This window comes from Hordeum vulgare, chromosome 6H, assembly GCF_904849725.1.
Source record: "Hordeum vulgare subsp. vulgare chromosome 6H, MorexV3_pseudomolecules_assembly, whole genome shotgun sequence".
Lineage (NCBI taxonomy): Eukaryota > Viridiplantae > Streptophyta > Magnoliopsida > Poales > Poaceae > Hordeum > Hordeum vulgare.
This window is the reverse complement of record NC_058523.1, coordinates 7,298,794-7,310,586: the sequence shown is the minus strand read 5'-3', so window position 1 is coordinate 7,310,586 and position 11,793 is coordinate 7,298,794. Positions and strand designations below refer to the sequence as shown.

General features: G+C 43.7%; 1 protein-coding gene across 1 annotated transcript; it reads left to right on the top strand.

Moving 5' to 3' along the window:
- The first annotated feature begins 373 nt into the window (after window positions 1-373).
- Window positions 374-9,898, top strand: LOC123404861 (serine/threonine-protein kinase ATG1-like). Its single transcript, XM_045098803.1, is given in 4 exon segments — window positions 374-566; window positions 7,939-8,239; window positions 8,241-9,077; window positions 9,874-9,898. Coding segments are annotated over 4 exon segments (1,356 nt in total).
- Window positions 9,899-11,793: the final 1,895 nt, after the last annotated feature.

Sequence of the window (11,793 nt, the reverse complement as noted above, 5' to 3'; positions counted from 1 at the left end):
GCAACAACCGCAGCGACGCCATCCCTCTCCCTCCAACAACCACTATCTCGTCCTCCCATCCACAGCCACATCGTACTTGTCAAACCACCATCACGAGGATGCAACACCGATGTTTCGTGCCACCATCTCCCATCCACTTCTCTCGCACGGATTTGCAAAGTCGCCATCCTCATCCTGCCGCCCACACCAGCGCCAGCATGGCGTGTCATCCCAGATCTCGTCTGTTGGCAGCGACAGTGGCAGCCGCACCCCATGGATCTGGGCCTGACCTGCAACGTGCATGCCACACCCATCGCCCCCGCGTGGTCCGCCATTGCCTGCACGTCGTGCCCACCAGAGCCCGGTCGCCGCACCCACTCGTGCCATGCCCGCCATGACCGTCACACCTACTCGTGTTGCGCCCACTACGCCTGCTCGTCCCGTCCACCTACCGGCGCCCATCGCGCCCCACGCCACTCCTTGGCCGAGCGCCCCCGCGCTTCCCTGTCCTCGCGAGAGGGAGAAAAGGAATACCTCGCCACCGCCGACGTCGTGTCGGACTTTCCGGGCGGAGCTTGCCGGTGACGGTGAGGGGGTGGGAGATCTAGGAAGGGGAGCTGGTGTGGCGGCTAGGGTTTCATCCTGGTTGCCCGCAGGAGAGGGCGACATGGGGGAGAAAATCGGCTATTTGCCACTTTTTAATGTGTCCTAGCATTAACCTAGAACCATAGTAGCTTGCTGCGAGACTCCAAGATGTAGTTGTAGGGGGGTCGGCAGTCACACGTCCTTGAGAGTAGCACGCCGCCGTTGACATGGACGTCGTGTGATGACGCGACAGAGGAAAGACTCCACCGCGAGCAAAATTCATCGTGCTCCTCGGGCGCCTCTGAAGCACACTCGACGATCTCCTCCACTCGCCAAACTAAATGTTCCATCAATGCCAAAATATAACGGATATTAGTTTTTTGAAAAGTCATTTTTTTTTAATTTGACCAAGTTCAAAGCAAAAAAATATGAACATCCACAGTATTAAACAAAAAAGTATGAAAATTCCTTTCACAATGAATCTAATCATACTGATTTGGTATTATGTTCCTTGATATATTTCTCTACAAATTTTATTAAATATAAAAGGTTTGACTTTTCAAACAATTAATACATCTTATATCATCAAACAGAGTGAGTATGTCTTTTAGAAACCCAACAATACATTTTGTGCAGAAAATCGCGCCCAGCTCTTCTAGCATGGAACTATATATAAGTGTTGATTACAAAGCTAGAAAAAACAGGTAGTCAGAAGCACCTTCTCATAGTATAATTTCAGTATCATACTACGTATATTATTGGTGTAAGTATTAGTCATGATTAACACAAACAAACTGTTTGATGGAGGAATTCATTTTTTATAGATCTGACTCAGTCGATGCACATGACCATCAATCAAGGAATTTGTTAAATCCTTTTGTTTATGAATTCCTCATTTTTGTTAGAAAATTAGTAGAGAATGTGTGTCCCGGTCAATAAAATGATAGTTACATACATTATGAAGAAGATACAATTTATTCAAACTCTAAATACATATATAAGATCAAATATGTGATTTCTTAGCTCCCGCCCATTGAATGATTTTCATTATTGACGTCATTAGACGGCAGGCTTGAACTAAGACATGGTACGTTCAGTCATAGGTAATGATGGTGTATACGCATGTGGGCATACTTTATCGCAATCATCTAGGTTGTCATAGCAGTGTTCACCGGGCCACTGTGTTGCACAACACCAACATGTGTGATGGACACATGTATTCCTCACACACAACACTATTGGCCTTCGCTCCAATCCCACCATTTATCTGGCGACCACCTGATACATCAAGGAACACATTAATGTGCATTTAGTTAAATGAATCATCATCATAAGTCATGTGTATGATGAGATTGTCAAGAACTCAAGGTATTGATATATGTGATATATACTACTAGGGTAGATGTATATATGTACTTACAGTGCACGGGAAACACATGGCATCCGAGGAGCACAAACAACATAAGCGTTGCTAATTTGACATCCATGTTTGATCAGTGGGGTGGTTCTGTTGGACTGATGAGTACAATTGGTATGCTCGAGTTAATGCCTTTGCTTTTTATAGGCCAAATACATTAATTGCATACTTACTTGCAAATAACATATGTTATATAAAGGCAAATCCATAGGTATAGATAACAAGCTATTTAAAGCAATCAATTAATGTATAATTAAAACTTGCTACCAAAGGATAACGCATAATTTCTTCTTGATGGACGTATTAATCAACACATACCAAGAAAGGAAATAATAAAAATAAAAATGTATTTACTTTATGTTGTACATTAATTAGCTCATAAGTTGAACATAAATTTACTACTTCCTCTGGTCCGGTGTGTATCATATCATGTAGATTGAATATCATATCTTGATACTGTATCATATTAAATGTTGTGCTAATATGTGTCATATCATGAATATTAATATAAATTGAGTATCATATCATGATACTGTATTATATTAAATATTATGCTAATATGTGTCATGCATGGCAATAAATAACCTATCCTATGATACTAACATATGATACTATGCATTACGGGTATAGTATCATACACTAGTATCATATGCATGATACTAGTATATGATACTCCCCATTACAACCAGCCTTAGACTCACTTGCAATTTTTAATTGCGCCGTTTTATCCCCCTCTCTAAGGCCCAGTTAGCATTAAATTGCTTTAACTTGCTTCGTATAATGCTCCCGTCCACATGCATTCCTCCTTAAATGTGATGTATGTCTTTTCTAATTGGCTACTGGGAAACCATTTTGCATGGCTTTTTAATTTCAGCTTTAAAGAGAGGATTAGTTGTGATCTAATAGGCTAAAAAATAAGAAAATACTAACATCACTACACAATTAATGTAATAAAGCAAAATTTGCTGTTGTAGATGTTAACAAAATTTTTTATAAAGTTGGCAGAATTTTATGAATTTTGACTTTGAAAAATCTTGAATTTAAATTATTTTGAAATGGAGGTAGTAGCTAGCCCTCTAGTAAAATATTTGTAACATCAAAAAGAATATTCATGTATGCTAAATAAAATATTGACATGGCTTCTAATAATTATTTTGGCACAAAACAAATCCATGAGATTATCTCTGAAGATGTTTCAACTGATATGGAAAATATTCATATTTTAAAATAAAAATGTTCTTATAAGTAGAAAAGCTAGTAATGGCACTTTTAGAAATTTCTCATATATAGAAATAACTTCATCATATTCGAATTGGATATTCTCGACAACTAACCATGAACAAAAACTATACTTTAATGTATGCCACTCATGGATTGTGTAATAAAACTACATAAAAATGGGGTAATATGAAAAAGGGCAACAAGAAAAAGGAAAGAAAATTTTAGATCAAACAAGTGTTTCCAATTTATGAGCTGGAATAGGATGCCTTCATTTCTAAGGGGGAAACAATTACAGTTGGGTCATACGCTCCCAGTCTCTAGAAAAGAAGTGTTGTGGATGACGGCGGTGAGCTTTGGGTGATGGAAGTGTACACCACGGTAAATTCTAAGGAGGCTAGGCGGATGAAGCTCACGAAATCATTGGAGGAACTCACGGATGGTTGCGAAGTTGACGCGTAGAAGAATCTCAATGACGAGGTTGTCATCCTCAGATCTTGGAGACACTACCACCGCTACTACCATCTTTCTTCCATGAGTTTTGTATGTAGAAAGGGATGACTCACAATCATGTCCCCTCGAATTTCTGCATGAACTAACAGTTAGCGTTCACGGGAGACGAACACTTATTGGTTGCCTTTTTTACAAGTGAAGAAATAGGCTTCCACATGTGCTCTCACGCCTAAAGATTTGGCTCAGCAGCACTTGCTGATCGCTCGAGTGTTTTTCCCTACGAATGATTTCTAAATACAGCTATGCGTGGATTTATTTTTCTAGTACAACCTATGTGTACCCCTTAAGTGTCGATTGTAGATATTTGGTTACTCCCTTTGTAAGAAAATATAACATCGTTTAGATCACCATGTTTATTTCATCATGCAGGAAAGAGAACGAAAATTGAGCAGGCATAAGAAAAATAATTCATAAGGGTTGTTCCCACAAAAAAGGCTTGTAATTTGCTTTTGAGATTTTTTTTACAAAAGGAATGGCACTTGAGGTTGCAGCGAGCGAAATCGTGGGCCACTAAGCAGCAGACCACTGGGTCATCTCTGCATGGAAACCCCAGAGCACACACTAGGCTGAGAGTGATTCCATCGAGGCTCTTTTCGGCCCGGTTGCTGGGGCAAAACTAACAATCGTGAGACGGACGTTTCACCGCGGCCTCGAGCCCGCAATGCCACCTCGAGATCCCAACCCCTTAATGCGGCCCTCCCAAACTGGAGGAAGACGAGCGCGCTACCGCGAGACCTCCTATGCGCCGCTCATTGTGGCGAACTGCCGAGTGGACGCATAGGGGGTCACCCGACTGGGCCGACCCAGTTATTTATTTTTTTCTTTTGTTTTTCTATTTATTTCCTTTTTTGGTTCTTTTTTTCTTCTTTCCTTTTCTTATCAAATTTGAAGCAAAAAAGATTTTTCGCATTTGAAAAATACATTTGGAAAATACAAAACATTCTTTGAAAATCTAGATTTTTCGCATTTGAAGAATACATTTTGAAAATCCAGAACATTCTTTGAAAATCTAGAACATTTTTCGTAACCGTGAACAGTTATTAAATTATGAACACATTTTTAAACATGAACAAATCTCAAATTTGTGAATAATATTATAAAACCGTGAATATTTTTCAAATCTGTGAAAATATTTTGAAACCGCGAAAATTTTCCAAATTGTGAAAAAAAATAAACATGAACAAATTTCAATTTGGGAAAAAGAATGAAACTGTAGACATTTTTTGAATTTTTAATAAATTTGAAACATGAATAAATTTCAAATTAGTGAACAAAATTATAAAATCATGAACATCTTTCGAATCTGCGAATAAATTTGAAACATGAATAAATATCAAATTTACTAATCAAATTATAAAATTGTGTACATTTTTTGAATTGTGAACAAATTTAGAAACATGAAAATTTTCACATTCCTGAATAAAATTATAAAATGGTGAAGGTTTTCCATTAAACTGCGATTTTGTTTTGCATTTGTGAACAAATTTTGAAACATAAACAAATTTCAAATTCATGAATAAATTTATAAAACAACGAACATTTTTCAAATTGTGAACAAAATTTGAAACATGAACATTTTTTGATTTTTGAACAAATTTTGAAACTGTGAACATTTTTCGAATTGTGCATAAATTTTAAAACCATCAACTTTTTTTGAATTGTGCACAACGTAATAAAAAAACGAAATAGAAAAAAGAGAATACAGAAACGGAAAACATGAACATTTTCTAAATATATGAAAAAAATTCGAAATTAAAAATATGTTTTGGATTGTTGAAAAAATTTACAAAAACAGGAACAATTTTTTTGAATTCCAGGACATTTTTATATTTTTGAAAACAATTACGAAACAGGATTTTTTTTTCAAATTCCCATGTAGATTGCAGTTTTCGAATTTGAAGATCATTTTTGGAAAATGCCAAACATTTTTTGAAAATCCCAAACAATTTCTTAAAAAGAAAGAACAATCTTCCAATTTGACAAACATTTTTAAAATTCAGATTTTTTTTAAATTCCAGAACATATTTTGAAAATCCAAAACATTTTTCTAAAAGAAAAACATTTTTCAAATTTCAAGAACAACTTTTGAAGATCCTGAACATTTTTGAAAAATCCAGAACATTTTTTGTAAACCAGAACTTTTTTGAAACCGGACTAGAAAAAAAAACGAAAAGAAGGGCCAGGAAACCTTCAAGAAGTTTCGCAAAACCAAAAAAAAAGGCTACAAATATTTCCAAAACCGGGACCCTCTAATGGACCAGAGCAATCTGAAGTGATCGCTCCCTCCCTGTGCGTTTGGTCGACATTTTGACGCATAGAGCATCAAATAGGATTTTCCCGCTACCACGTCCATCCGATGGCATGGCCGAGCGGTGCGTTTATATACTGGTGCAAGCAATGCTCAGTTACCGGTATGGGATCGTTATCATGTGCAAGATCTACTGCCATGCATCCCTGCACTAGCTCTAGTTGCACCCTTATAATTGGATCTAATATGACAACAAGTAATGATGTGGAGTATTGCCGTGCATGGACCTGCATTATGTTCATGTAGTTGATGCATAACAACAACTACCAACGATGCGGAGATGCTTGTCGTCGGCGTGCATCTGGCAGTGCAGTGTGTGGAGAGCTGATCCCACCAAGCTTTGAGCGTGCCAAGCAGGTGCCACCCTATGTATGGACCCAACGCAGAGCCAACTGGGAGCCACGCATGGATGCCACGTCTCATGCACGATCCCCTCTCTCTCTCTCTCTAGAATAAATAACAAAACGAAAGACATATGTACCTTACGTCTCTTTCCATCTCGTCCTCTCTCGCTGCCGGATTAATTAATTATTGTCACTGATAATAGACCAGTACCATAACGCTAGTGGTCTCTAGCTAGTCTAGTCTCGTGCAGCATCCAACTCCTTGATTGCTAGGGCTAATCATCAACTTGTAGTGTGAAAGAAACATGATGGACGTCCCTGGACTCAACGATCAGTAATTAGTCGCGTGCATGGATACATGTACGTGTGTGTTGTTCGGAAGCACGCCGGTAGATCTTACAAGCCGGTCAGCCTGAACATTTAATTTTTAAGACCCGTTTAGACGTCCGTCTGGGTCATTTCATTACGATTGGTTCCAATCGGATAGGCTACCGGTAGTCTGGATGTTTGAGACGGATTTAGGACGTCCGGCTTTAAATGCTCTAACACAAGGGGTCGGTCAAATACTCAGCTAGACAAGCATGTCCGTATAGTGGGCACAGTGTATTCAAGGGCGGCAGGCGGTCACGCAACCAATGTTTTGTGACGTTGCATGGGCTTGGGTGTGATCAATCATGGTGTGCACGGCAGCACGGGCATGTCATGTGCCTTGCCCCTACCTTGTCGCCATCGCGTGCATTGCATGGACCAGCTGATGAATCAGTTGAACGGTGCATAGTACTACCTCCATGAACTAATATAAAAACGTTTATATCACTATTTATATTAGTTTACAGAAAAAGTAACAGTAATGCATATCACTGTGCATATATATCCACATGTGTAGGTTAGTGTTGCATTTGCATGGGTGGGAGTGGGAGCCTACGCGCGGCGTCGGGAATTGTAGGTGCCGTCGTCGGAAGTCGTCCACTGCTCTGCTGCACACGGCATACGCCTGTCGGGTCCGTCCATCATCGTCCCTGCGTTCCGTCCACCCCGGTCCCTGAATTATCGGATCATATGGCATGACAATCAGGTTGTGCAAAGGCAAAGGCAACCCGGCCTAGCTATTGTCCTCCTCCGTAACGGTTCTATTGTACGCACGTACCCTACCTGGCCAGACACCGGCTGCGCGCGAGACGTGCATGCCTTGATTTATTACATGCACCACGTATCGTCCCTCACGTTTAATTCGTCACCCAACCCACCACCGTCCGGGAATCATCATGCATGCCGGCGCCAACTTCGAGTTAATTGCAAAAGACTACCACAATTCGGGCCATATTCACAAGTTGATGTCATCTTTCAAATCTTTTGCAAATACTCCCTCCGTTCCTAAATATAAGTCTTTTTAAACATTTCAATAGGGGACTACATACGGAGTAAAATAAGTGAACCTACACACTAAAATATGTCTATATACATCCGTATGTAGTTTCATATTGAAATGTCTAAAAAGACATATATTTAGAAACGGAGGGAGTACGTACCAAGATACAGGCCGTATTTTGTAGATTATGTATTTCTATGTATAGATGCTCTTTCTGATACATATGACCCACCGGCCAGTCTCTTACAGAAAAAACCGGCCCGGACCGCGGGAAAAACTGACTCTCTCTCTCTCCATCCGGACCGGACAGGAAAAAAAAACCTTCTTCCCCTCCGGACCGAGCCCACCCTGCTCCTTCACCCCGCCTCCCCCTCACCGCCACCACCGCCACACCCCGCCGGTCACTCCCTCACCAGCAGCACCGCCCCTCCCTCCTCCGCCCCCGCGGGCTGGACACGCGTCCGCACGCTCGGCCGCGGCGCGTCCGGCGCCGTGGTGTCCCTCGCCGCCCAGTGGCTCTGTCGCCGACGTGGCCGAGAGGAGCGGGGGCCGGCTCGAGGAGTGCGCAATCCGAGCGTACGCCGCAGATGTGGCCAGAGGCCTGGCGTACCTCCACGGGAGGTCCCTCGTCCACGGGGACGTGAAGGGGCGGAACATCGTGGTCGGCGCGAGGACGGCGGGCTCCGATCGACCGTTCGGCGGCACGCCGGCGTTCATGGCGCCGGAGGTGGCGCGGGGCGAGGAGCAGGGCCCCGCGGCCGACGTCTGGGTGCTGGGCTGCACCGTTATCGAGATGGCCACCGGCCGCGCTCCGTGGAGCGACATGGGCGACGTCCTCGCGGAGATGCACCAGATCGGCTACACGGACGCCGTGCCAGCGGTGCCGGCGTGGCTGTCCGCAGAGGCGAAGCACTTCCTGTCCACGTGCTTCGCAAGAAATGCCTGCGACCGGTGCACGGCAGCGCAACTGCTGGAGCACCCGTTCCTGGCATCAGCCGGCTGCGGCGTGAAGCCCGAGGAGGTGGCGGCCAAATGGGTGTCCCCCAAGAGCACGCTGGACGCCGCGCTCTGGGAGTCCGACACCGAAGACGACGACGACGACGTTTCAGAGAGCCCCGACGAGAGGATCAGAGCATTGGCATCCGCTTCCTCGGCATTCCCGGACTGGGACTCGGACGAAGGCTGGACCAACGTGCTCAACGAGAGCCACCGCCTCCGCCTGCAGCGCCTCCAGCCCGCGGGGGCGGAGGAGGGAGGGGCGGTGCTGGTGGTGAGGGAGTGGCCGGCGGGGTGTGACGATGGTGGCGGTGAGGGGGAGGCGGGTGAAGGAGTAGGGTGGGCTCGGTCCGGAGGGGAAGAAGGTTTTTTTTTCCTGTCCGGTCCGGATGGAGAGGGAGAGTCGGTTTTTCCCGCGGTCCGGGCCGGTTTTTTCTGTAAGAGACTGACCGGTGGGTCATATGTGTCAGAAAGAGCATCTATACGTAGAAATATACTCCCTCCGTCCTAAAATAAGTGTCTCAACTTTGTACTAGCTCTAATACAAATTTGTATTAAGCTTGAGACAGTTATTTTGGGACAGAGGGAGTAGAATCTACAAAATACGGCATGTATCTTGATACGTATTTGCAAAAAATTTAAAAGATGGCACCAACTTATGAATACGACACCAACTCTTAAAAAGAACATCTATATGTAGAAATACAGAATCTGCAACCCACCACCGTCCGGGAATCATCATGCATGCCGGCGCCAACTTGAGATGAGATCTTTCTCTAGCTAGTGACATCAATCAGGTGGTGATCATTGTGCCTTGCCGGTTTGCCACGCGGTTCAAAGCATATCCCGTCCTCCGATCCCTCCCAACTTCCATCTTCTTCGATCTCCTCACCGGTATAACATTCTGCACGAGCATTTGTACACAAAAAAATCATTTGAAAACCAACCTCCAACCACCATGGATTTTCGAACTAGATCAAACACTTTTTTCCAGATCAATTAAAATGATTTCTCAAAAGATCCTAAGATGTTTCTTGACGCAATGATATAAACACAGGATGGAGTGTTTGTGTACGTGTATACTATACACGATCTTTCGTATCTGGTGATTAACTTACCTCAGTGACTGTATTATTTTCTGTAGGTACATGCAGTACTTCATCTGGTAACTGTATCTATGTGTAGTATACACTTTTCGATCTTGTGGTGTCTGGATCCATTTGGGCACTTGCATACGGCGTCGTATACTTCCGTGCCATGAACTATACTGGCCTCAACACTTGATGACAATAACTCATTGTCACTTTGCCAGACGTAGCAGGTGCTAGCTCCTGCTGCTAGCTAGTCATCGACGAGTAGGTATAGATAACCTTACCAAGTTACCATTCTGTCCAATTTGCTGATCGATCTTGCATGACTCACCAAGCTGCCAAGCTATAAAAAAGTACTAAACCGTTCACGTAGGCCAGCTGACGCTGACCAAATAGACCTCTAAGAAAAAAAGAGTCAATTACATCGCACGTGCTTGAACTTGGCGAAGAAAATCAGTTTGATGCTAAAACTTACGGTATACATTGAACCCGTAACAAAACTTGGCTGGATGTGCATATACAGTGCAAATGATATTTATATATGCATACATTGCTCACTAGACGTACCTGCATGGCTACGGACCCGCTGTCAATGACCGGAAGGCATGTGTAGCCTGGTTTTTACATAAAACATCCTGAATTATTTTTCATCACAAAAAACCCTGAATTATGCCCGTGTATGACCATTTGGCCCCACCCATCAAGAAACAGTTTGAAGTGGGATAGCTATGATTAATAGCACTTTTTTTTAGGAATCTATGACTAATAGCCTATAGGCTAACACACACATGGGGCTTAAATGGGCTAAAGCCACCGCGGTCCGTTTTTTACATGATACTAGTTGATCGCCCGTGCGTTGCCACGGGACATCATACCCTACGAACAGGACAAACGCTCATGCGTAGGTGTGCGTTTCTCTTATATGGTATGTTAACATTTACGATGACATGATATGTTACCGCGTTTATGTTGTGTGTGACGCCCTCGGCTTAATCGTACGCTAATCATACACGCAAATGCGTACGATCAAACCCAAGGACTCACGGGGAGATATCACAACACAACTCTAGACACAAATAAAATAACATCAGCTTCATATTACAAGCCAGGGGCCTCGAGGGCTAGAATACGAAAGCTCGATAAGCACACGAGTCAGCGGAAGCAACAAATATCTGAGTACAGACATAAAACATGGGGGTGCCTTAGAGAAGGCTAGCACAAAAGAAACAACGATCGAACGAGGCGAGGCCTCCTGCCTGGGAACCTCCTAACTACTCCTGATCATCAGCGGCCTCCACGAAGTAGTAGGCGCCGTCGGGGTAGCAGTCGTCGGCGACGGGGACCTCCATCTCCTGGGCTTCATCATCTGGTCGCAGCAAACGGACCAAGGGAACAAGGGGGGAGCAAAGCAGCGGTGAGTACTCATCCAAAGTACTCGCAAGTCTTACATCAGAACTGTTCTAATAATGCATCAGTATCAAAGAAGGGGGTTACATGTGGACTGACTGCAGCAATGCGAGAAAAGAGAGAGAATGCCTAGTCCTATCGAAGACTAGCATCTTCAGGGTCTTGCAGCAATAGACGAGAGTAGAACCGGGGGGGTAACACATTAATAGTCATATTGTTGCAGCAATATTAAAGTGAGGTCACGCCTAAAGATCCTCCCTCGACTCCTTGCGAGGAAGCAATCCCGAGGCAAACTAATTCCAGTTAAGTAACAATTGTAGTTGTATAAGATCGGGGCACAACTCCAAGTCGTCCTGTAACCGTGGACACGGCTATCCGAATAGTTAATTTTCATCCCTGCAGGGGTGCACCACATGTCCCGTCACGCTCGATAACACTCTGGCCGGACATACTTTTCTGGGTCCTGCCCGGCCTCGGAATATCGACACGTCGCAGCCCCACCTAAGACTAATCAGAGAGGCCAGCCCGCCGGTCTAAAACCTAAGCACAAAGGGTTCATGGGCCCA